General features: G+C 47.0%; 1 protein-coding gene across 1 annotated transcript in view; it reads left to right on the top strand.

The window, feature by feature from the left end:
• The first annotated feature begins 7208 nt into the window (after window positions 1-7208).
• The window catches only part of LOC132333654 (rho GTPase-activating protein 20-like), a 30400-nt gene continuing 13678 nt past the window's right edge, over window positions 7209-23930 (top strand). The window contains exons 1-2 of the mRNA XM_059858945.1: window positions 7209-7355; window positions 21222-21304. Coding sequence (XP_059714928.1) covers window positions 21225-21304 — 80 coding nt within the window. The 5' untranslated portion in view covers window positions 7209-7355; window positions 21222-21224. The remainder of the gene's footprint in view (window positions 7356-21221; window positions 21305-23930) is intronic.

Raw genomic sequence — 23930 nt, 5'->3', positions numbered from 1 at the left:
AAATCCCAGAGGATCATGGTAATCTGATATGTACACTGACTTCAGGAGTCTGGAGTCCTTCTGAAGAATCAGACCACAGCCACACACACTTTGTCTGAGCCCCTGCATGCCATCTCCATGCCCTGCTGTTACAGCTCTGGTTTGTAAAGGGTTTCAGTTTGTTCCTTTGGTGAATAGTAATTGCTCTGAATCAGCTTCAAATAGGAGAAAAAAAATGTTAAAAAAAAAGACAAAAAGAGCCTTCAGAGGTCCTGAGCACTGTGCCTAGGTGGTGATCTCATGGCAGTAATGACCTCAGAGGTGTGTTTGGCTTGGTTCAGATTCACAGAAATGCCTCTTGCCAAGGATATTTTAAGTGGGCCAAAAACATCTGTAAACACACCCATCCAAAAACACATGCTGCAGCCATGCAGTTACAAACACACATGATGTGATCCATGTTAACTCACATGTGCTCCTCTTGAGAGTTGCAGGGTCTGCAGCCATGGTCAGCCTGCTGGTGCTGTTTATCTCACAGCTCAGTTTACCCCAGTTTATCTCCCAGCTCAGTTTATCTCACACTTCAGATGCCCCAGCCCACAGCTCACAGACAGTGAGCTCAGCCCATCAGTTGTAACCTGTGCCATGCAATACACATCCCCTGTGGAGTTCCTGATCCTGGATCCCAGACTGGGGAGCTGTTCCCATATCTTATTTCTCTTATTTCAGGTTAAAATCGTTTTTAGGTAAGCCATGTGAACTTTGCTGTGCTCCTCTTAACTAATCTGTTTGAAACAGGAAGGAAGGTGCTCCTGGGGGTCCAGTTTTCCAGGATGAACACTGTGCTCCTCACAGCCATGGCTGTTTGATGGTTGCTGCTCAGAACTGCTCTCAGCAGTGACTGCAAAGAGCAGTGAGTTGCCCCTGCAGAGCCCTCAGAGCTCTGCCTGCTGACATTCTTGGTGCTCAACACATGCACTAGATCATTTTCACAAGCTGCTGTGCATTCCTCTCCAAACACACGTGGGATGCTCTGATTACCTCCTTCTCCAAAGGCTAAATCATGTACACAGGACTAAGGCTGAAAACTGGCAAGAAGAACAACCCTGTCTGCATAGGCAGAGTGCTTCCATGGCAAAAACTCATACTCTCAAAAGCACATATTTTCCCATAAATGGCCAGTCACAAAGAACCAGCAACCAGGAGCTGATGTGGGCATAGGGAGGAGCTCTAATGTTCATTACTGATGAGTAGCAGCTCTGTGACATGACTGAACTGCAGGATAAAATTGTGGGTGACTTCACAGCCAGTGCAATGTGCACTGATGGTACTTGGGGCCCTCAGGTAGCACACTGGGCTTGGGACTTTCACCTGCCCCCAGCCCTTGGAGGACACAGAGCAACAAAAGCCCCTTTTTAACACATTCAGGTTTTCAGCAGCTGCTGAACATCCAGACCAAGCAGCACACAACTCTGACTCCAGCCTCTCTTGGGCACTGGCAGTATCTGATGGGATCTCCTGAGCTGCCTTTGAGGAGATAGAGTGCACTCTTGCAACCACAACAACTCCTTTTGAACTATTTCAGAAAATACACAGCTTTAATCACCTGTTTAATCTATATTTAAAAAACTTTTCAAACTTGTCACATAGGGCCATAGAAAAGGCTCCCTGAGCCTGCTAAAATTTTGAATATTTTCTCTTAAGTGACCCTGTTTCAGTGTACTGTTACAGCAGATGCCAGACACCACCAAGGCCAGGTCACACTGTAATATTTGCTGTCATCCTGAGTTTGCTTCCACTGAGTATTTGATGTCATATTTCCCATGCTTGGTCCCTCTTAAGAAGGTTGTTTTGTTGGTATGGAATCCCAATAGGTATTTTCAAGTTCAAGGAAAGTAAAAAGAAACAAACCCAAGCCCCCCCTCTGCAATCCTCCCCTCTGCACCAATACTGGCTGTGCTTTTTTCAACAGGCCTCTATCAAGGAGAGATGAAAGGCAGAGTTCAGGACCAGGTCTGAAACCTGGACTTAATCCAACAGCACTAAATCTCCAGCTGCTATGATGTTGCATAGCAGGAGACAGGAGGGTGGAACCCAGAGGGAAATTATTACCAGTGCTTGAAAGTTTCCCCTGAGTGTGCTCTGGGGCCTCTCTTAGAGTTTTGTAGTGGATCCTAGCAAGGCTTTTTCTCCATCACTGTATGGGACAAGTCATTGCTGCTTCAGTGTTTCTGCTGGGGTAAGTTGCATGAAGAAGACTTCAACGTCAGCTTCACAAAGCAGAATTCTCCGGTGACCTGGCCTTTGTTCAGGAAAAAAGGAAGTCACAGGTCTCTCAGCATCCAGGGAACTCCTGCCTTTCAGCTGTCCCAACAAGACCCAGTGAATGAGAGTAGGGAGCTGGGAAGGTGCTCTTTTCAGCTGGAATTTTCTGATCTTCTATTCAACCTACGATTAAGCAGTCCCAATGCAAATAGACATTCCTGCCCTTTCAAACCAGCTTTGTGTCAAGATATTTCCAGGCAGGCAATGACAAGAACAGGCACGGGAAGAGAGCCTTCCTCATGCCATTGCTATTAAAGATCTAAAGACCTGTTCTCCAGCTCTTTCCCTTTCCGGTGCCTCCCACATCTCTGCAAAACTCTTTGGAAAATACAGCTTTGCTAATCCAGAGGCTTTCTCCTCTGAGTCTACAGGACTCTGAAACAAAAGCAAGACAAGACCTGATTATCTCATTGATTAAATCATGGCCTGGTCTCACTGGGTTTACTCATGTGATTGAAGTTCCATTGAAATAGGAGAACAGGGGGCAACCAAGGAATTATCCCACCAATTTCAGTGGACTGTGGATTTTTGCATGGGTATTTACAACTAAATGATGGTTTAACCCTGATGGAACTGGCTGGTCTTGTGTGCATGGAAATGCAAAAGATGAGATCACAAAAGCAGCAACACCTTGGCCAAATAACCTTGGCCAAAACAGGAGTGAGGTGTTTTCTAATCCTGCAGCAAGACACGTTGTGTGTTTGTATTGCAAACAGGAGCACAGCCCTGAGCTGGGGGGGAGGGGAAGGCTGTACCTCTGGGACAACCTGAGTCTGTTGTAAATACATTTTTTGCCTGACCTAGCAGCAAAACTATGTGTTACCCCACTCTAACCAATAGTAGGCAGGCAGTGAGGGAACATATTGCTAAGTGAGAAAAAAAGTCTTTCACAAAGCAGCAAGTCAGTCATGAGAGGTGAGGGTCCTAAGGCTGAGGGTAAGGAAGGGCAATGTCTGGCAACAGTGGCATGGGAAATGCATATCCTGATGTGGGAGTTCAGAGGACTATGGCAAGAAATCCTGTTGTAAAACTGACTTTTTGCCCTGAAGGAGGAAAGAAAAAGGAGTATCTGCAGTTTAGAAGCATATTCCTTTCAGTAGCCTTCACGCTCTTCAGACATGCCCAATCATCGTGTAGAAACCCTGACAGTATTTTCAGCCCAGAATGAAGCTACAACACAAAAGGAACCAGGCAAACAGGATGCCAGCAAGCCCTGCTAAAGGAAACACCATGTAAATCAGGGAGAGGAGGTCACAATGACTATAGAATGTATTACTTCTATAGAAGGGGCCAGCTCAACCTTTGGCTCGAGTAAGATTAAGCCTGGGCAACTGTATTAAATGACATTGTGTGGGGAGGATGTCATGGGCTGGCCTTGACACATGAAAGGGTACCATCCAAGTCATGGCAGAGGAACATAGATTTTTTTTTACAGATCTGACCCATGCCCCAGCTAACCCTGTCTCTTTCTGTCAGATGCAGCCATTAACTTAGTGCTTGAAGTGTTAGGGTTAGAGTGTCAGGGTTAGGGTTAGAAAAGGAGGGTCCTCCCTGGTTTCAGCTCACTGACAGTGCAAGGTCAGACTTGATGAAGTGACTCAGTTAGTTCCCACATTTGTTCATCTAATTAGGGCCACTGGACATCAGAGCATTACATGCACAGGTAGCAGTGTCAGCAGCATGGCAAACCCTGAGTCACGCTATGTGTTTGCAGCACTGTAGTATGGAAAACAAACCCAGAAGCATAGTGGAATTATTTGTTGATCCTGTGTGTTGGTAGACTCTTTCAAATAGTTTCTTTTCACTATCAAGTAATAAATCCAAAACATAAAAGAAGACATTTCTATTGGTGGATAAATGTTTTTATTCTGTTCAGCCCTGGTCTGTTTGAGTGGCTCTGTCAGACAGAGACCTCAGCACTGCTGCTCCCACAGCAGCGTCACGGAGATCTGACAGCACCAAAGTTTCCAGCCCTGTCCCATAAACAAGCAGAGTTTTCCAAGCCCTTCCCAGCTTGCACTATGATCTGAAACAAATCCATGGCCAGCAAAGGAAACAATTGCATTGGAACGGAATCCCTTGGCTTATTCTTCATTTTCTAATGTGGATGGAGCCAAAGGTGTGGAATTGGGTCCCTCTATGATGCTTCCCATGGGATAATGCACAGTTTGCCTTTCTCCAAAGCCACTGATTTCGAATAACAGTTGTCAAGGAATTTATTTTTAATGCCCTTTTGAAAACAAATTCCAAACTGTTGGGTTTTTTGGTTTTGGTTTTTTTTTTGGTTTTTTTTTTTTTTTGAGGGTGCTGAGTTCTTTTTTTAATAAAACTTTTTAACCCTATGAGCTACAGTTGTAACAAATTGGTTTTGATCTGTTTACTAATGGGCTTACCTGCTAGAAAAGGCTGTTTCAGTGGAGCAGTGACATTCAGGGCCCCTTTGAAAGACACCAGGGACCTAAAGACCATTGATGCTGTCAGATTTCCAAGACTAAATTCCTCCCTATAATATCCAGGCTTGCAGCCAATTCAGCTGGCTTGGAGCAGTTGTAGCTTTAAAACATGCTTGATGTGTATTCAGATTTCAAAAAGGAAAAAAAAAATAAACAAACCCAGCATTGCAGTGATTCAGAAAGATACACAGATGATGGAGTGGAGCAACAAAGTCAAGCACAAGCAGGCAAAGCCAACACAAGCAGAGATGACCTTTCTAAATTCCACAGCACTAATTCTGGTCCTTGGATAGAGTGCCTGAGCATTTGTACCCCAGCCCGATACAACTATTTCCTTTCTCCATATCTGATTCCCTACATGGCTGCTGTGATACCATAAAAAATAACTTGAAAACACAGTGGGCTATTTATGATTCTTTTTTTATGAAGACTCACTGTTCTTCAGAAGCTGGTCATTCATGGATGTTTTTTGGGCAGAAGACAAAGAGGAAGGAAGATGATTCTCTGTTAAAGTTTGCTAAAAAATTCAGGAGAAATGTTCCCATTGTTTCTGACACATTTTTCTGACCTATGGCACACAGATATCCTGAATCCCCTTTCCCATGCAGTGGAGATAAAGGAACACAGCTGAATTCCACCCAGCTACCAGTGGGCATGTAATAAGGTTAGAGGCTCTAAAGCATTTTTATCTAGTATAATGAGTGTGTTAACCTCAGAATTCAGATGAACTTACAACTGCAGAGGAAACATTTTCTGCTCATAGATTAGGAAAGAGGTACTTTGGAAGGAAAAGATCAAGAAATTTTATCCATGGGAATCCTTTGGAAAAGGCTGTGCCATTTTAATTATTTTATTGTTGCTACAACAGTAAGCAGAACCATATTGAGACTGTGGACACTAGACATGGAAAAATATGGATGAAAAGCACTAACAAGAACTAGTCTTGACTGCAGCCTTAAATTAGTGTGTCCCAGTGGTACCTTTCTGCTTACAGGAAATGCCTCCTGAGGTATCTCCCAGGAGAATGAGAGCTGATGGGGAGGGACTGCATAGCTTGGAATACTCCATGAATGTGTGTGAGGAGGCGAGGGGGGGCAGGGGGTAGGCGGGAAGAAGGAAGGGAAGGAGGGGACTGGCTGCTTTATTTTGTCTTTTTAAAGGCAAATCAGATTTATGGGGGGGAGGGGGCTACTCTTTCATTTTCCGAAAATGTCTTTATATATCTTACATTCAAAAGTACTTGTAAGGGTTGTTTAGAGACAGAGGAGATATCATTCCCAAAATTTCACTACTTGTCAAATCTTGTATGCAGAGAGAAAGCAAAGATCAGACCACAGAATACCAGATGGCAAATACAGTATCGTTCATATTTCTTTCTAGTTTTTAAAAATCTTTTGACCTTCCAAGACAGTCTGTGTGACTGAGATGTGCTGCACTCTCGTTTTCTAAAGGTTTCCATTTATTTAACACTTTAAGTAGTTGCTTGCAGAACTGAACCTGTGACGTGAAAGAGATCAAAATAGCTTAACATGGATTAGAGTACATTTTTCTCATGTAATATATCCCTTTCAACACACAGTTCTGTCACTTCGAGAAATATCTGTGCTATAAAACCCTCCAGAGAGGGTTTTATAGCACAGATATTTCTCGAAGTGACAGAACTGTGAAAGTGTGTGCCCTTGGTATGTGTTTACCTTGGAATAGCCTCTCAAGAGGCTTCTTTCTCAACACAGACTTCTTCATAGACACAAAATTTCCCTGCAGTGCAGACAGAAAACTTTCTAAAGGAAACGTCCTACACAACAACAACTAAAACCCACAAATGGGTTTGAGGGTGGGACAAGGGGGCAGAAGGGGAATGCACTCGGGTCCCTATTGCTTTTCCTGCCTTCTCTGTGATAACTGGTACTAGAAGCCGACATCGCAGACAGACCCCACTCTGCAGCACCAGAAAAGGAGCGCAGCAGGAGCTCGGGCCAGTCTCTGAGGGCTGATACACCCCACTCTGCTCTCTCTGGTATGGCAAAAATCCCCATGAGAGGAGCCTTGAGAGTCCTAGAGTGGGAAAGAGAGTGCTCAGGTGCGCCGACGTGCAGGAAGAGCGGCCCTCCAGAACACACGTGCCCGGCTGTCCCGGCTCCCGTCACTTCTTGGCTCTCCCGCCGCGTTTGCCCAGAAAATCGATCCCGCAGCGTCACTTTCTGGGTCGCTCTATCTCCGTCCCAGCTCCGCGCTCCTGGGCAGCGCCCACCGTGCTCATCGCGGCCACCACGAGCTGGGGCAGAGGCAGCTCCGGGGCGCTCTCAGAACCCCTCCCGTGCCCGGAGAGGCTCCCGCGGGGCCCCGGGGCTCAGCAGTCCGGCCGTCGGGGCCGCGCTCGGGGCGGGGGCGCCGCGGCCCCGCCCGGCCCGGCCCCGCTCCGCCCCTCCCGCGCCCACTCGCCGCCGCCGCTCCGGGACCGAGCGCTGGGGCCGCCGCCGCCGGCAGCCACCGGCCAGCAGCCCCCAGCCACCGGCCATGGGCCGCGCCGTGCCCCGGCCGCGGGCATGACAGCGCGGCCGCGCCCCGAGCTGCGCCGCGGGCTCCGCGCGGAGCCAGGCGAGTACCGGGCGGGAGCGGGAGCGGGAGCGGGACCGGGAGCGGGACCGGGCGGGAGCGGGGCGGGTCGGCACCGCCGCGGGGGCTGCGCTCGCTGCGGGTCCCGGCAGGGCTCGTTCAGCTCTTGGTGCGGGAGGTTCATCGGGAGGCGCTGGACGGGCGGGTGCGGTGCGGGTGCGGGGCCGGGGTCGCGCCTGCGGTCGGGACGGGAACCACGCGCGGCTCGGGAAGCGCCGGTGCGGGGAAGCGCATTCGCGGGGTCGCTGCTGCGTCCCGCCGCTGATCGGGGGAGCTGTCGGGGCTGCGAGCCGTGCGCTCCTGTCGGGACAGAGGGACAGGCACGGGACGCTGCCATCGCTGCCCCGTCCCCTCGCCTCCCCGGCAGCAGCTGCTCAGCGCAGTTGGCGGCACCGGCTGAGGCCGGACAGGGGTGCCCGGGCTTCACGAAACCGCAGCTGCCCTTGATGATTTTTCAACTCAGCAGAACAAGACAGAAAATCTCGTATTAGCATAAGGTTAGCTTGAAATAATGGAAAATAAGAGGGAAAACTGTAAGCATTTTCCCAAAATGCCAGTTGGAAATTCTCAAATGAAACATCCAACACAAACAGTAGCAGAGTGGAACAATTTTCTTTGCAGGGAGTTTCCACTGGAATAAATAGCAAGTTCTGTTAAAAATATATAAAAATAAAAATTTGCAGCTAGTTGTAATACTTGTAATGCTTGCCAGGGGCTGGAATGTGCCCACGAAATCCTTGTGATCCAGAGTGATGGTTCATTGCAGCTTTTGCTGCCAGTTCTTTAGAGCCACTTGCTGTTTTTACCTATGAGCCCTACCTAAGACACAGGTGGCTGGATTTCCCTTTACCTTCTGATGGTCTTCCATATTTAGAACTTTCCTTAACATTTGTTTTCCTAAGCAGACCCCTGCCTGTTGATACCTCTGTGTCACCTAGAGTGATGTGGCAGTTCCACATTATCTGCGGGTGATGGAAAATGAGGACCTTTAAGAGAGTGCTCTTTGCCTCAGTATCCCAGCCAGGGTCTCACTTGCAGAGCCTCAGCAGCAGGGCCATGAATGCCTGCTTCTGCAGGAGCACAAAGCTCTGCATAGATTCTGTTCCCCAGATGGACAAAGCAGGACCAGGCACTGCACCTCAGCCTTCCACTGATGCCTTCAAGGACCTGGTCATCAGTTTGTCCAGCATGAATTTCAGCTCATTAAGCCACTGGTACTTGATGGGTTATGTACAAATGGGAATGTTCCTGGTCATGACACAGCTGCCAATGCCTCGCTGAGTCCTGGCTCACACCCTGCTCCTGGGTAAACTTCCTGGGCCCCTGGACTGGTGCTTTCCAGTGAGCAGCTAAAGAGAAGTGAAGTATTCAGTGTGTGAACCAGAGAGAGGTGTTCAGGGGGCTGTTTTTGTAAGCACAGACCTTTTAAAGCCACCCCCCCCCCCCGAGCCTGCAGCTGACCAGTTTTCTCCAGGATCTCACTGCCTGCACAGGCAATAGCTTGGTTGTAGCCCATCTATTTATCGCCCTCTAGTGAGGTCTTAAAAATTCACATAGATTCCTTCCATGAGGAAAATAAATATTAGAGTTTGTCTGTTTAAAAAGATTTACATTTTCCAAGAGTCAGTGGTTTCAGGGAATCCTTCTCAAGCATCATACCACACTTTGGATGGTTGCATACCCTGATTTTGGATAGGCATGGATGCAGAATGATAGTGTGTGTCTCCCCTGCAGTCTCTGGGTGCTCAGTGAAGGGCTTTGCAACAGCACTGGACACAGTTCCTTTCTTTTGACCTGTCTTTAAGTGCTGGTGCACTTTAGGTTTTGGCTGAACCCACATGTAGATCACTTGACATGGCTCTGGTCTAGGTGATTGCTTCTGCTTCTTGCTCCACCTTCCTTAATTACAATTCAACTGGGCTGGCCCCAGACTTGGGAAGTGGCCTTGTCTTTGCAGAGGAGCTAGCTCCAGGGGCTGGAACTCTTTTAGGTTGTAACCAGGGGATGTGATTCAATCACTTGTGTAGTCAGACTGGTTTTACTTCACAGGTGTGGGAGATGATGAGGAATGTACCTTGAATATGGTTTCTCTTCATTAACCTGAAGATGTAGCGGGTGCTTGTTCTTCATGACCAGTGATGAGGGATCTCAGATCCCCTCCTGCTTGCAATGCATGAGATTCTGATTTGCAGTTCTGATGCAGAGATCCTTGTGGATCCTTTCCTAGTCCCTCATGGACAATATTACCTCAGCACACCATGCTCCATCTTCCTACCTGCCCCAGGCTCAGCACCCCTCTGTCACGCCAGAACCCTCCAAAACACCCCCAGATTCCTGTATTTGTTCTGTTTACCTTCATCCATACACTACTCACTCCTCCACTCTTGCCAGTGACACCATTCAGCTCTTGTGGGAGCGAGAGGTCCCAGCAGATCTGGATACAAACAGCTCTGAGAATGCCCACAGCAGCACTCAGCCTGTTGCTCACCTGTGTCCTGCATCACCTGTGTGCAGTCACACCTATGTCACACTGCACCTGTCTCAAATGAGCAGCCTCTGGAGCCCTGGCAGTCCATCAGCACTGCTGAGGGGACACCCCACAGTGGTGGGGTGCAGGGGTCCCCCAGGGGCCCTGCTGAAGTTGATGCTGTGGTGCACTGATGGTTTCTCAGCTAAGTCAGGAAATCTGCCCTGGCAGCTCCCCACCCCTCTGTGCTGCTGGGGAGGGACTGACATCTCCTCAAGGCAGTGTCAGCCCTGGGGGTGCTGACTTCTAACAGAGCACACAGAAAGTCTCCTTAACAGCACCTCGTCTACTTCTTTCAGGGACTGGAAGTGTGACAGTCACTGTGGTTTAAAACAAAGCTGAAAACCAATAAACCCCACTTCTTCTGCCTTCCACTTCTCTGCATTTCCTCCTGAGATGTCTTAGGGCTGTGGGAAGAGGAGCTGGCACGGGGATGGGTGCTCAGTGTTCATACACTAGGGATCAGCCCTTCTCTGCTTCTGCACAGTGCTGCTCTCCTCATGTTCCCACAGAGCAAATGGCAGGACAGATAAGGACAAGAAAGTTTCCAAAACCAGGCACCCATAGTTAGCCCCTTGGAAAACAGCTGGGGTGGAGCCCAGTTTGTGGCATGTGAGAGAGAAACTGAAGCAAAACAGGATGTTTTTGTGATTTAAAACTTATTTTTCATGATTCCTATTTAAAGGCTCAGTTTGGTTTTGCAGTTGCCTGCTATATTTATTGGGAAATTTATAATCCAGAGAGCTTTGTGTGTGTGTGATGTGTGTATGCAGATGTGTATGTGCACATTTCCTTGTGTGGGCATTGCTCATGAAGAGGCTATTATTCAACCTGAGGAAAATTTTCCTCCTGAAAATTAGTAAAACTAGTAGGTACTAACAGCTAAGTAATGGCAAATATAAATTCTATGTAGCTTTTCTGTAAATTTTGCTGGATAATTGGTTTTTTGCTCTGAACACCTTAGTATCAGAAAGATTATGTCAAATTATAAAGTGTTTACCAAAGACCCATGAAAATACTCATGACTGAAGGTATTAGTTATGTATAAACATATTAATCCCAAGTAATGGGAAATGGGGCATAACAGGCAGATCAAGAAACCTTTGGGGTCATCTGTACCCTACAGTATGTCCTGAATTTAGCCTAATTTCAGCTGATACAGTTTTCACACTGTTGATGTTAAGGCAAAAGGGGAAAAGAATTACTATGAGAAATTAAAGCAGGGAATAATATATTAATAGAATAATTGTCTTTAAATTGAATGTTTATTGGAGTTTTCCACTGCCTGCCCCTTCAGGCTGTACTGGAAATGGAGGCACAGAGAACAACACCTCCAAAAAGACCCATGGCCACTCTCCAGGTGCTCCTGGGAGCAGGTGAACCTCCACACCTCTGATCCAACCCCCACAACCCCAATCTGTGCCCTTGCATGTGGCATGAGGGGTCATTACACTGCTTTAGCCTGACTCTGCTTGCCAGGGGATCATGACCCACTCTCACCACCCCCATCCCCTGCAGAACACTGGCATTTTATTACTGCCTCCAAGGGAACACGATTTTCTGCCTTTGTTGTTTCTTTTCCTTGGCTCATCTCTGAGTTTCTGCAGTGGCTTGCAGCAGTTGCTCCTGTGGAATAATTATAACAGCCTTGTGCAGGGAACTTTATGTGCATAGTAGTGATTCCACTGCTTGTATTTTTCCACCTCTCATGCCATCAAAGAATGGGACGTGTTCTTTACGGCCACACAGCCTGACTTGCATTGGTTCATAGCATTCTTTTTAGTAAAGGAATGTGCACATCTCTGCTAGCCTTGGCAAACTCTCCCATGGCCTCCAGGTTATTTGATCTTCAAGCTCCTCATCAGCTCTGATCAGCTTCTCTCCCTCCCTTTCTCAGCCCACTGGCAGCTCTTCAGGCTGTGTTTTCAAACCTCTCCTTTGCATCTTCTTTTTCACATGGGCTCAGCTGCTCCCTCCTGCCTTCCCTTTCTTGACCTTTTCTCAGCTGCTCAGCAATGTCTCTCTCTTGGCCTCTATCACTGCTCAACCCTTAATGTCTTCCTGCAACTCCAAAAACTGGCAAAAAGGTGCAATTGTTTAAGCCAAAATCTACTTTTATTGGCCCAGCTCATGTAACTTTAGACTTGCAGCTCCACTGAAATTCATGATTGGATCCTCATTTGAGGCTAGGATGTCTATTTTTCAGTTCAATCAACTGCAGAATTCTGTGGATTTAAATCCTGCAATTCAGCACAAACCTATGCCGGGGTTTGAGAAGTAGCTTGACAGTAAATGCTACTACGAGTGTGCCCACACTGATGCTGACAGGCAGATGAGCAAGCAGCAGGAGGAAAATGCCTTTCATGGTGTGTGTGCTAGCAGAGATGCTGTTGATTAACCCATTTTCCAGGCAGCCAGCTCTGCAAATGCCATTTAACAACCGCCGGCTCTGCAGAATGCTAACGGGATGCTTATAAGGCATAAAGGGATTAATGTTCAGCTCTAATGAAATCCAGATGCACAGAGCTGCCTCTTCTCAAAGTCCTTTCTCTGGCCAAGCTGCAAATGAAATGATTTAATCATTGTAAATAGATGAGAAGCACCATCACTCAACATGAAGCAGCATTCACTGGGTACCTGAGCTCACAGGCACTGCTGGCAGTGGAGGGGCTGGGGTCACCCTCTGTCCCCCTGCCTGCAGGGACATCAGTCCTGGGGGGGAACCTGGGACCTTCCTTGGGGTGCACAATTCCTGCAAGTTTCCATCAGGGTTGGGGGAGGCTGGCTTAGAAACAGCCTCCTTCTATCCCTGAGCCAGGTCCAGGGCAGTTCTGAGGCTGGTGGGTCTCTGGTCACTCTCCCAGGGGTGCTGTGGACCACTGGCACCTTGGTGGGGGTGTGGGAGAGGTGAGGATCTGAGCCAGTGTCACGTGGAGCTGCACTGTCTGCTCAGGAGACCTGGAGCATTTCTGCCTTGTAAACTGTTTGTGGTTTGCACTTTCTCTTCCTTGGGCAGTTTATATTTTACTTTGTCACATACCAGACCTGGGCTGTCTGCATTTCAAGCACTGGGAGTTAATCTAGACCCTAGCAGGGTCTGGACCACCATAGTCATGCTCAGAAGCCCTGCATGGAAAGGCTGAAGTAATTCTGCAGCTGAGCAGACCCAGTTGTGTCTGAGTTTTTAATTTTTAATATGACAGGAGGAGGGGTTTTGAACCAAGAGGCAGGGGGAAAAGGAGATATTTTAAAGGCACTAAGGAATGTGTTACATTTTTCTGTTCCTCTGGTTTGGCTGCTCTGCAAGTTTTTCATTTTGCCAAAGCTCAATTCAGTGGACTGTTTATTTGCATTTTTAAAGAAAGAACATGATTCTTCATTTACTTTGGCCTCATTGATGAATTTTTATACTGTGAAACCCAGCAAGTTCCCTTCCAATGTTATGTATATACAACTTCACAACAGAAACTTCTACCCCACAGTACCAACCTAAATTAAATGGTCCAAAGGGTTTTATAAAAAGTGTGCCTGCTCTGATTTCCCATGTGAGTAGAATCTGTAGTCACCTTCTAACCACTGGTGTCATGCTCATCATCAGAGCATGCCTCAGCTTAAGGCCAGATGTGTAGAGATGTGTGGAGGTTTTCTTCATGTATGTGTGTAGAGATGTGAGGAGGTTTTCTTCAGAGCTATAGAAGCAAGAATTCCATGTGAGATGTTCCTGGGGTGGTTTCAGCATTGGTTCAAAGGAAGGAAAGGAATGAGGAAAGAGTCCTGATATAAAATTTTTATCAAAACGTGTAGGGGCAATCTGTTGTGATGGGTTTTCACCATGGAAAAAAGCACTTCAGGAAAATCCCAGCAGGTGCCAGTGTTTGGTCTAATCCATTGTCAACACATATTTCAAATTTACTTGGCCCTGAACATCAGAATTGTGACAAAACTGTCTGGACCTCTAAGAAAAGGTGAAGAAATTTTGCAAACCAAGGTTTTACATTTCTCACTGCTTTCCTCTAGCAGCTGTTCATGTCTTGCTAAGCCAAATGCTTAAAATTCAGAAGTATTTCTGATTCAACATCAATATTTATTGATCTCTTCAATTTCCATCAATTAGTGATTTGCCATGCTAGTGATGTAGAAGATACTTGCAATTGTGTTACTCAAGGTTTTTCAGATTGATATTGATGCAAAAAATACTTTGACTGTATCCTTGGGATGTTCAGGGCCTATTCCTGCTGCAGGTAATTACTAAGAATCATCCTCACAAACAGTAAGCATTTTTTGTGCAGTGGTTTTTTTGGGTTTTTTTGTCCCAGAATAAACATCCCTCTCTTGCTGAACCTTAAGATTTGCAGAGAAAAGACCTCCTGTGGATGTTCTTAGCAGAGGCTGACTGTAATTTTCAGAGATTCTGTCCACCAACACTATATCAGGGTTGAGGTTTGGAAATAGCAGGATATTTTTTTTATTCTTGTATTATTCAATTTTCACATTTCTGTCTGGTTCTGTGACCTCAGTGAGGGAGCACAGAGCTGCAGGTGGGCACTGTGTGTTTTACAGAGGCACAGCTGGTGGAGGAGAGCTGAGGTTTGCCTTCCTGCTTTAAACTTCTGGGCCCCTTTTCAGGTGCCTGTCTTTGAGGGACAGCTGAGGGTTTTGCTCTGTTTTGGGACCCTGAGCAGTGCCCTGTCATGAGACTGAACATTTGTGCTGCTCTGCAGGCATGGGCACTGCTGGTGGAGGACAAGGCAAGGCTGTGCTCAGGAGCCAGAAACACAGCCCCAAGCCATGACAACTTCCAAGTGTCCTTATTTGGGTTCCAGCCCAGTGCCATTTAGGAATATCCCCATGACACCAGCTGCTCAGAAAGACCTGCCTCAGGCAGGAAGAGTGGTGCTCTGTGTGGTGACAGTCCCCTCCATGCTCTGCAGGACATCCTCCCTCCTTGCCATCCACTGCTGGCATTGCTCCAGACTCCAGGGAAGGCACAAGTAATTCATGGGAGCAGGGAAAAAATGTGGCATGGAACAGATTTGTGTGAATTAAGCTGATCCCCAGGCACCTCTCTTTCCACCTCCAAGTGGAAAACCCACTTGGCCCTTGGCAGACAAGAGCTGTTTCTCCCAGTCCTGCTTATATGGGAGTCTTTAAAATAAACCAGCAGGGTTCCATTTCTTGGAAGGAAAAGGAAGTATTTCAAAGTGTGTCCTTGCAAACTGACTTACAGCCACCAAGCTCTGCATATTTTAAGAAATGTTTTGGTTTGTTTGGAGCTGTGTACTAGCAGTAAGGGAGAGGGAAACAGTTAGTGAAATATGACAGGAAGATGAAGTTGTGTAAAATGGCTCAGATAAATATTTACACCCAAGTTTCTTAGCTCTGAGTTCACATCAAACCATGGTTCATACAGAGCATGTTTTTTGCTGTGCCTGCTCCATTTTGGAGCCTTCTCCCTTCTCCCTGTCAGGCCATCCTGGCCTGCCTGCCTGGAAGGAAGCTGGTTAGCAATGCCTGGTCCTGACCACTGTGATGGGACCACTGTCTCTGCTATATATGGCATCCTCACAGAATGGCTCAGGCTGGAAGGGACCACGGTGGTCCATCCTCCCTGCTCAGGCAGAGTCATCCCAGAGCTCAATGCACAGGATTGTGAGCAGACAGATCTGGAATATTTCCAGAGAAGGGGACTCCACACTCTCCCTGGACAACCTGTTCCAGTGTGCACAGAACCTGCACAGTAAAGTTCTTCCTCATGTTCAGATGGAACTTCCTGTTCCAATTTCTGCCCATTGCCTCCTGTCCTTCTGCTCAGCACCACTGAGCAGAGCCTGGCTCCAGCCCTGACAGCTCCCTTCAGATGGTGATGGACATTGATGAGGTCACCTCTCAGCTGTCTGTTCTCAGGGCTGAACAGCCCAGCTCCCTCAGCCAGTCCTTGTAAATGAGATGATCCAATCTTCCCCTGGCTGAGAATTGTGAAAAGAGAGGGAAACCAGTGTGGAAAACAAATCACAGACCAGGTTTTTGTTTTGCTCCTAGAACTCCAATCATTCACCTTTAAGAGACACTTGGAGTAGAAGTGGAGGATTTTTAATCTTATTCTGAGCTGGGCAGGAAACCAAGGCTGAGGAGACACCTCTTCCAAGGAGCTGATGGCATGATGTAGGAAGGAGTGTAGCTTTTCAAGGCAGTACCAGCCAAGACCAGGCTGGCAGACTGGCACAGCACCCTGGTGAGACTCGGGGCAGACACTGGCCTGCCTCCCAGGGGGTGCCCTGGGATGGGTTTCCCATTTAAATCCAGGGGAATGGCTGCAAGACAAGAGCTACTGGAGCCCCTGCTAAAACTGTTCCAGCTTGAGGGGTCACATTCAAACTGCACAGTTTGCTAAGTGGCAGATGAAGTCTGGGAGCAGGATGAAGGAGACAGCAGCTGTGTGAGTGCACTTTTCCCTAAACTCAATTTAAGTGTAAATCCACATACAATGGCAAGCCCAGGTTTTTTCAGTTCACCTGCCTAATTCAGTTCTAATGCCTGATTTCCTTTTATGCACTGAACAATTTTCTCTTCTGTTTCATTATCTTTCTCTAATGGCATTTTCTAACTGGAAATGCAACAGCAGTCTCCCATGGGTACATGGCAGGAGCAGGGACAGCACAGGAGGCAGCAGTGCCCACATTATCTCATTAAGAGGCTTTTGTAGGCATGCCTCTGCTAATGTAAACTCATTATTGGAGAGAACAGCAGCAGTTGTTTTCACATAGATGGATCCAAGTCCAAGTGATGAATTGTTTCTCTACTCTCAACTGGGTTCTTAACTGTTTTTTTTAATGTTGAGAACTAAGAGAACTAAGAAACTACTGTATAAAGGTAGCACATGGCCTGAGAACTAAGTGGCCATGTGCTACCTTTATACAGTAACTTTTGCCCTGGTCCAGTAGACCACTGGATTACCCTGTTCCACTGATAGCTGTGCTCAGCTGATCAATAGCAGTGATCTGCCATCTGCTCTGACACCACATGCTGATACTGTGAGGGGAATATTTGTAGGAAGATAACGTTTCACAACATCCATGCAAGAATAAGAATAATGTTGATGTTATGGGCTCTGAACAATCTGTGATGCTCCAAATAATCAAAGACATTGTGGCCCATGTTTTACTCTCTCTGACCACGTCTTTAGCAACACAAGCCTCCCTGACAGATAAGAATGTCAGCATGAAATGGACTCTGAATCCCCAATTATAAAAACTGGGATGGTTTTATGTTTTGTTTTTTTTTTTTAAGAGTATATGATACCCTTTAATCATCTTTGCAGCTGGGAAGTGGACTGTTTGTCTAACGAGGGGAGAGTGACACTGACAGCTTAATGCTCCACATAGAGTAACAGAACCTGGCAGCTAAGAGCCCTGGGAGCAGCAAATTTCCCTTGGAAGTGTGAGCTGGGTGCTGCATCCCCAGCCTGAAACGCTGGGGGTTGAAGAAAGCACAGTGTGGTTTCAAAGAAACAGTGTATCAGTGTTTCTGAAACAAATATTTCAATTTATGTTTTGCAGAAAAATAGCCCTGTTAAACATTCTTTTTCCATTTCTGAATGGCAACTAAACCAAATAGCATCATTCCAGTGCCACAGGCATTGCAAGCTTTGACCAGCTGTTGTCAGAAGGAAAACCCACCCTGTGCTAAGCAGATGTCATTATTTTTCAGCTCCATCCCACCTTAACTATTTGGAGAATAACATTCAAGTGCAGAGGTCAGCAGGGAGGGGGGAAAAAAAACCAACCACTGCTGCTGGCCAGCTGAGCCGATAGCAGAGACCATACATGGATTTGGAATGAAGGGCATCAGACTCACAACCTCCCTGGTGCCAAGAAATACACAGCTAAAATCAGCAGCTCAGAGATGAGTAATGCACAAACATGGTCCAGAGTGTTAGAAGTGCTCAAGCACTTCCAGAGTATGTTGGGTAAATGAGTCTCTGTTTCCATGGCACCAAAACAGCACAGAGATCACGCCATGTCCTTCGGCACTTCTGTGATTCCGTGCCCAGTGAATGAGAGCAGAGCTGACCTCCAGGAAAAAGCACTGCCTGGCTCCAGTGTGGAGGAGCACAACGAGGTCCCCTCTTCCTCCAGAGGCAATGCTGTGGGCAAGGACTGCCCAAGGCTGCTGGCAGCCAGGTGAGCTGGCTGGGAGCCACCCCTCAGAGCCCAGCCAGCTCTGCTCGAGCCCTGCCCTTGGGCAGGAGGGTGAGGGGGCTCCAGCATCACACAGGGGACTTGTAATGCTGCTTCTGGGTAGTGAGATGGGAGGGTTTTTTCACAAGAAAACCATAAAACTGTAGAGCTTAGAAATATGCTGGATTCAGAGTGCATTTACATGGCACTGTGAGAACATTCAAGGTGTTAGGAGACTCTGTCCTGGTCCAGCAGTCTCTTAAGAAAATATCACTTACATGGGCTGCCCCATGCACAATCTAATTGTTTAAAAAGAGATACACAGCTAGACTCTCCCATGCAGAGAGGGAGTACATGAGCAACTGTTTTACTTTGTATGCCTATTGAAACTAAAGGTTGAACAATTTATTACTCCTCTATTAAATATGCAAATTAAGTATGTTAACCCTGAAATTGTGCCAATTAGCTGTGTGTCAAGTTCCCTCAGTCAGATGATTGTTTTAGAGTGGCCAAAATGATTGCCTTACCTACAGTAAGGGGATTCCATAATGTCAGTGATGTCCTGCCAAAGGAACGGGCCTGGTTAGGATCAAAGGGACTTTGGCTGAGGTCTTGGAAAGCAATTTTTTTGTTTGCCTAGAGTCTGTTTGGGGTCAGGCAGCTGGACCTCTGGACAGCTGATGATCTCAGCATTTTTTTCAGAGAGATGGGGAGTACCTTGTGTCCTCTAGTCGCAGCTTTTCACTGGTAAGTCCAAGTGCTGTCTTTGTTAGACTTCCAGGGATAGCCCAGTGCCTGCTGGAGGTGATGCTGTAGGACAGGTCCTCAGACAAGGCTGCTTTGCTGTCACCATTCAGGAACAGTCTGAAAACCTTCCCAGTGGTCCGAAGAAGAAATCCACCAGTACCAACTCCCTGAAGTTTATTCTGGGATAAATGCCCTCCTACACATTCCATCATGTCTGTCCTTGGCACTACTTGTACCCCAGAAGAGAGTGGCTTTGGAGTGGACAAATGATTGCCTTACCTACAGCCAGGTTTTGTGTGCTGTGGGGTTCTTTGGCACAGGAGATGCTATCAAGGGTTTATTACAATGCCTCTGAAGACATTGCTGCAATCTGCAGTGCCCCTGGCACAGAGGTGCATCAGCTCACCCTGTCCTCATCAGTGACCTCTGTAGTGGCAGCTGCTGGCATTTGCCCCCAGGCATCCACACCCATCCTCACTGCCCACCTTCAGATAATACGTGACTGATGCTTTGCTGCATTATGGTTGTGGGAATGTTTTATCCTATTAAGGCACTTCCAGAAGCCAGATGTTCTGTTTTAGTAGGGGCTTCCTTTTTTTAAAACAAACATTTGTGAGCTGATGTTATTTTTATTCAATTCTTCTTGTGAAACTTCCAAAGACAGATTTTTGCTTGGCAATGTCACAGCAGGGTATGAGGGAGAAATTGCTGCCCATCTGCCTCTGTCTACATATGTACATGTACCCAGGGAACCTACTTAGGGAGCACTAAGGGTACTGCAAAGCTGAATATTCATATATTAGGGAATGGATTTATTAAGTCACACTTGCAGGCTCACTCTAGCTTTGAGTTATGTAATCATGCATTCTTTTTCACAAGGCCATCTGTGCTTTGGAGGCCTCTGTTGGACCTGATCAGGCATGGAGTCAGGAGTGTGTGTACTAGAAAGCTCTAGCCTGTAGGATTCCTAGATCCTTGGCTGCAGAAGTCAAAAGGTGTCTTGTAAACTAAATGGGACATGAGGAGGATGTCCCTTCCCTGGCAGCTGGACTCCACTCCAGCCTCTGCCATGGATTTCCTTTTTGAACAGTGTTAAATCCCTTCCACCAACTTTTATTTTCTCACACAAACCCCTGGAGACAGACTTGCAGCCATGCTGAGCTCCTGTGGCTCCAGGGAGGGTAAACAGAAGCAAGTACTTCAAACCAGCCCCAGCCAGCCTTCCAGTTTGCTCTGAAAAACCTGACACAATGTGGTGAACACCAGTCACACAAACTGACTGAAATGGTTCTGTCCTTTGCATTTCCATCGCTGATATGAGATAATTCCTTCTCCTGGCATCACAGGAATGGTAATGCAGTCATAAGGTGCTGAGCTGTAACAGCCTTGCATCCTCAGAGATGGGACCAGCGAGCTCACATGCAATGAATGTTTTCACTGCTCAGCACAGACCTTGAAAAGTATACAGTTAACAAAAGCAACATCCTTTCCCCTTAGGAGCCCTCCCTCATCAACCAGCAATCATGGTTTCTTTAATTCCTAGAATTTTTCATATTTTGTAACATTCAGAAGTCAAAAGATCAGTAAGTCTCAACATGCTCTGAACTCCCTGGCACTTAAAACTCTAACATAGGCAAATGCTGAAATTAGAGATGAGCCACGGGACAGATTTTCCCATGCTCACTAATCAAGAGTCACTGGTGTAAGGATTTCTCTCCCAGGCTAAAATCTCTCATCTTTCTCCAGCACAAAATTTATTTAGCAAATAAAAAGGGATCTGTGACCTCTGTATATGTTGACTTGAATAGTTATAATTTCTGACTCTTAAGTCTCACCATTGCAGTCACCCCAGTTCTGTGTTATACAGGACTTGGTGGCTGTGGCTGTTAAAAAAGACACGAGTGTCTTGAGGTTAGGCTGCCTGGAGAGGGGCCTGGTAACAACCTGTTTGCTGAACTGTGAGTCATGGAAAATGAAAATAGAGAAAAATCTACTAAGGAACCTCATCCATTCCTCCAGCTGAGAAGTACAACTCCCTAGAGTATTACATCCTCTTCATATCTTGGTCTGGTCCAGTTTTAAATTGTGTTTCTATACCTTTCCTTAACAAACTATTCCATGAGTGTTTGGAAGTTTTTCTTGAACGTCATACTTTGTTTTTTTCCTCTGTTTATTTATATAATTACTTTGAGATTTGTCTGTGCAAATATAAATGTGAGAGTTGACCAGTGTTTTAATGATCAGGAAGGGGAGGGAGGTGTCTGGCAGCACAGATCATGGCTTTCAGTGCTGAGCTTTCATGATTATTAGCTAGACAGAAAGAGAATTTGAAGAATGCAATGAGCAGGTCTGCTTCCAAGGTGGCCAGGCTAACTTGAATATCTTTTTGTCTTGCAGAAGATGAAGCCCATTGTCCAGAGAAGACGATCTACCTCATCTGCCATTACTAAAGCTCTTGGAAAATCAAAGTCCCATTCCAGGTAGAAAAAATACCTTTCTGACTCCTGTTTCCATCTTTCTGCCTGCACAGACTGAAATCAAATTGGTTTTCGAATTCATTTAACCATGTTGAGGGGCAATTTGGCCCTGTGGCAGGGGCAGGTGGGGGGGACAAGGCACCAGACAGACGTGGTGGGTTGCAGGACATGGGCTGATGCAGATTTAGCACCCCTGAGGAGCGTCCTGGGGTTCCACCTCAGAGTTTCCCTGTGCAGCCACCCCCAGCTCACTCACTGCCAGAGCCCTCTGCAGCCCCTGCTCCATGTGCTGCATTGCCAGTGGAAGGGATAGTCCTGAGGATTGCTTCTGCCTCAGCTACAGGTACACCTGGGCAGGTGTGAGAGCTGGAGATGGAGGGAGTGGTGAGAGGCATGCCCAGCCCTGGGAGCCCTGTGCAGGATGGCATCAGCTCAGGACATTTCTTGGAAGAGCCGCCAGACCCAGACATGCTCCAGGCCAGCCTGTCCCTGTCAGGGGGCAGCAGCTTTCCCTTCCTGCCAGCTCAGGCAGTGGAGAGCTGCTCCCATGCCTGCACCTCCATCCAGTGTCTGCTGATGCTTTGCTCCTGCAGTGAGGCACCAGGAGTGTCAGCAGAGTCAGGGAGTCACATGCCAGACATGCACATTTTCTGCTGAAACACTGAGTGTTCTTACTCAGCCCTGAGCTGAGCACCTCAGTCCAGTGGGAGCTGAGTCCTCCTTGACCTCCTCCCCTCCTGCAGCACTGTGTCACTGCTAGAGACAGATAAGGGGATACCATGGTCCTTTCTGCCTTGCTCTGATAGCAGTCTTGTAAATAACATTTCCTGACGGATTTGTTTCATTTGATTTTTTCTTTCTTTGTAAGAAGGAGAAGATAAAGCTGAACTGATTGACACTTTGATCTGAACCAGCCCTCCTGAAGAATATCCCTTTTGTATCCCACCATTGGTGATGATGCACAGTGCAGCCTGCTTCTCTGGAATGAGGGGGGAGTGCCAGTCTCACAGGACCATTTAATATGAAGGGCAGGATTGATTTTCATTTGGTTGTCATTTGAAAAATTTATGTGACTTCTTTTTCCTTCCTCCCACCCCCTCTAAATTGCAGTAGGGGGAAAAAAAGTGAGGAAGAGAAACAAATTCTTGACTTTATTTGGCTGGAGAATGTCCTCATGAGGGAGGGAAGCTTTAGACGTTTCTTGTGATGAATTGCTATGGAGGGAGCTGGTCCAATGCCATCTTTCCTCAGGCCATGAAAGCATCAGTGAGATTTTTTTGCTATTCTGCCATTGTGTTTATAAAGCTGGGTAATCCTCCAGCTTTAGGAAATCCACTGCTTGCGATTGTGAGATGCTGTGGCTCCCACTGCTCAGCTGATGAACATGGAGAGCTTTTAATATCATATCTGAAGGTGATTAAGCTTCTCACTTACAGCCCCGCAGCTGCATAAGTCAAGATTCACTTGGTGGTGACTGTGGAGGAGGGAAGAGGGAATTTCTGTTTGCCAGAGTGCAGGTGTTCCTGGGACTGGGGGAGGATTTTAGTAAAGCAGCTACTGGCTGGTTTTAACCTCATTCCTGTGAAATCAAGTGAGTTCAGTTATGAGGCCAGTGGAAACTGAGTTAAGACCAACAACGTCAAAAATACTGCAATTACAGCTTGTGTGGTTTTTTATTTGTTTGTGTAGAGTGTCCTTAGAGTAGAGGGTAGAGCAGCAGAGGGAGAGCAGAATTGCTGAGGGGTGAAGGGAAGGCAAGTATCCTTGCCTGCAAGCAAGATACACATTTTTGGCTATATGTAGAGACAGAAGGATCTCTGTGAGGTTTTTTCTGTGTCAGTCTAAGGCCATATCTCAGAGGTTCACTAATTAAGTCAGGCTCAGGCACACGAGCACACTGTGTGAGCAGGAACTCTTCCATGTTCATGCAGCACAGAAATGGCTGTGGGAGCTGCTGTGTGCCAGCTGACCTGAGCCCAGAGCAGGGCTGAGGAGGTGTTCTGTGGGGTGCTGAGCTGCAAGCCAGGACACTGCACTTGGCAGAGCTCTTCCAGCTGGGGACAGCACAGGGAAAGGTCTGGTTCAATCTCCATGCTGCCTTGTTGACTGAAGTCAACATGCAAAAACCCTCAGGGATTTTTGGAAATGGTGAGCACCTCTATCAATCTCAGTGGAAACAGCAAGCTGGATGGCTGCCAGGCAAGCCAGAATCAGATGTCTGGAATTAGATGAGTACATGCAGTTCATTTTCTTTTTGCTGCAACTCTTGTGCTGACAAATTGTTCAGTCTGGATGGAAAACATGCACAGAAAGGGCAGTGCCCCCCACGCCCAGCTGAGCCACGCCATGAGCCACGGGCTTTCCATGTTTAAGTCACAGCTCACACACATATGCAGGAAGCAAGTCTTTTACCTCAGTGAGAAATTACTCAAAACCTACTATTTCAGCAACTTAATCTCACAAGATTTGGTGTGGGCTTTTAGGCAGTTTTCCATCTGTCAGAGGCTGGTAAAGTTAATTGTGCAGAGGCAGGTGAATGTGGGTCATAATTGAGGGCAGTAGGGGCTGGGAGAAGCACAGAGCTCTCAGGCTCCTCCAAAACAGAAAAGGAAAGCTTCTGACAAAGTCT

The sequence above is a fragment of the Haemorhous mexicanus genome, chromosome 14 (genome assembly GCF_027477595.1).
Source record: "Haemorhous mexicanus isolate bHaeMex1 chromosome 14, bHaeMex1.pri, whole genome shotgun sequence".
In the NCBI taxonomy this organism is placed as follows: Eukaryota; Metazoa; Chordata; class Aves; order Passeriformes; family Fringillidae; genus Haemorhous; species Haemorhous mexicanus.
Note: the sequence above shows the minus strand (reverse complement) of the source record. Positions and strands in the feature narration are given on the sequence as shown.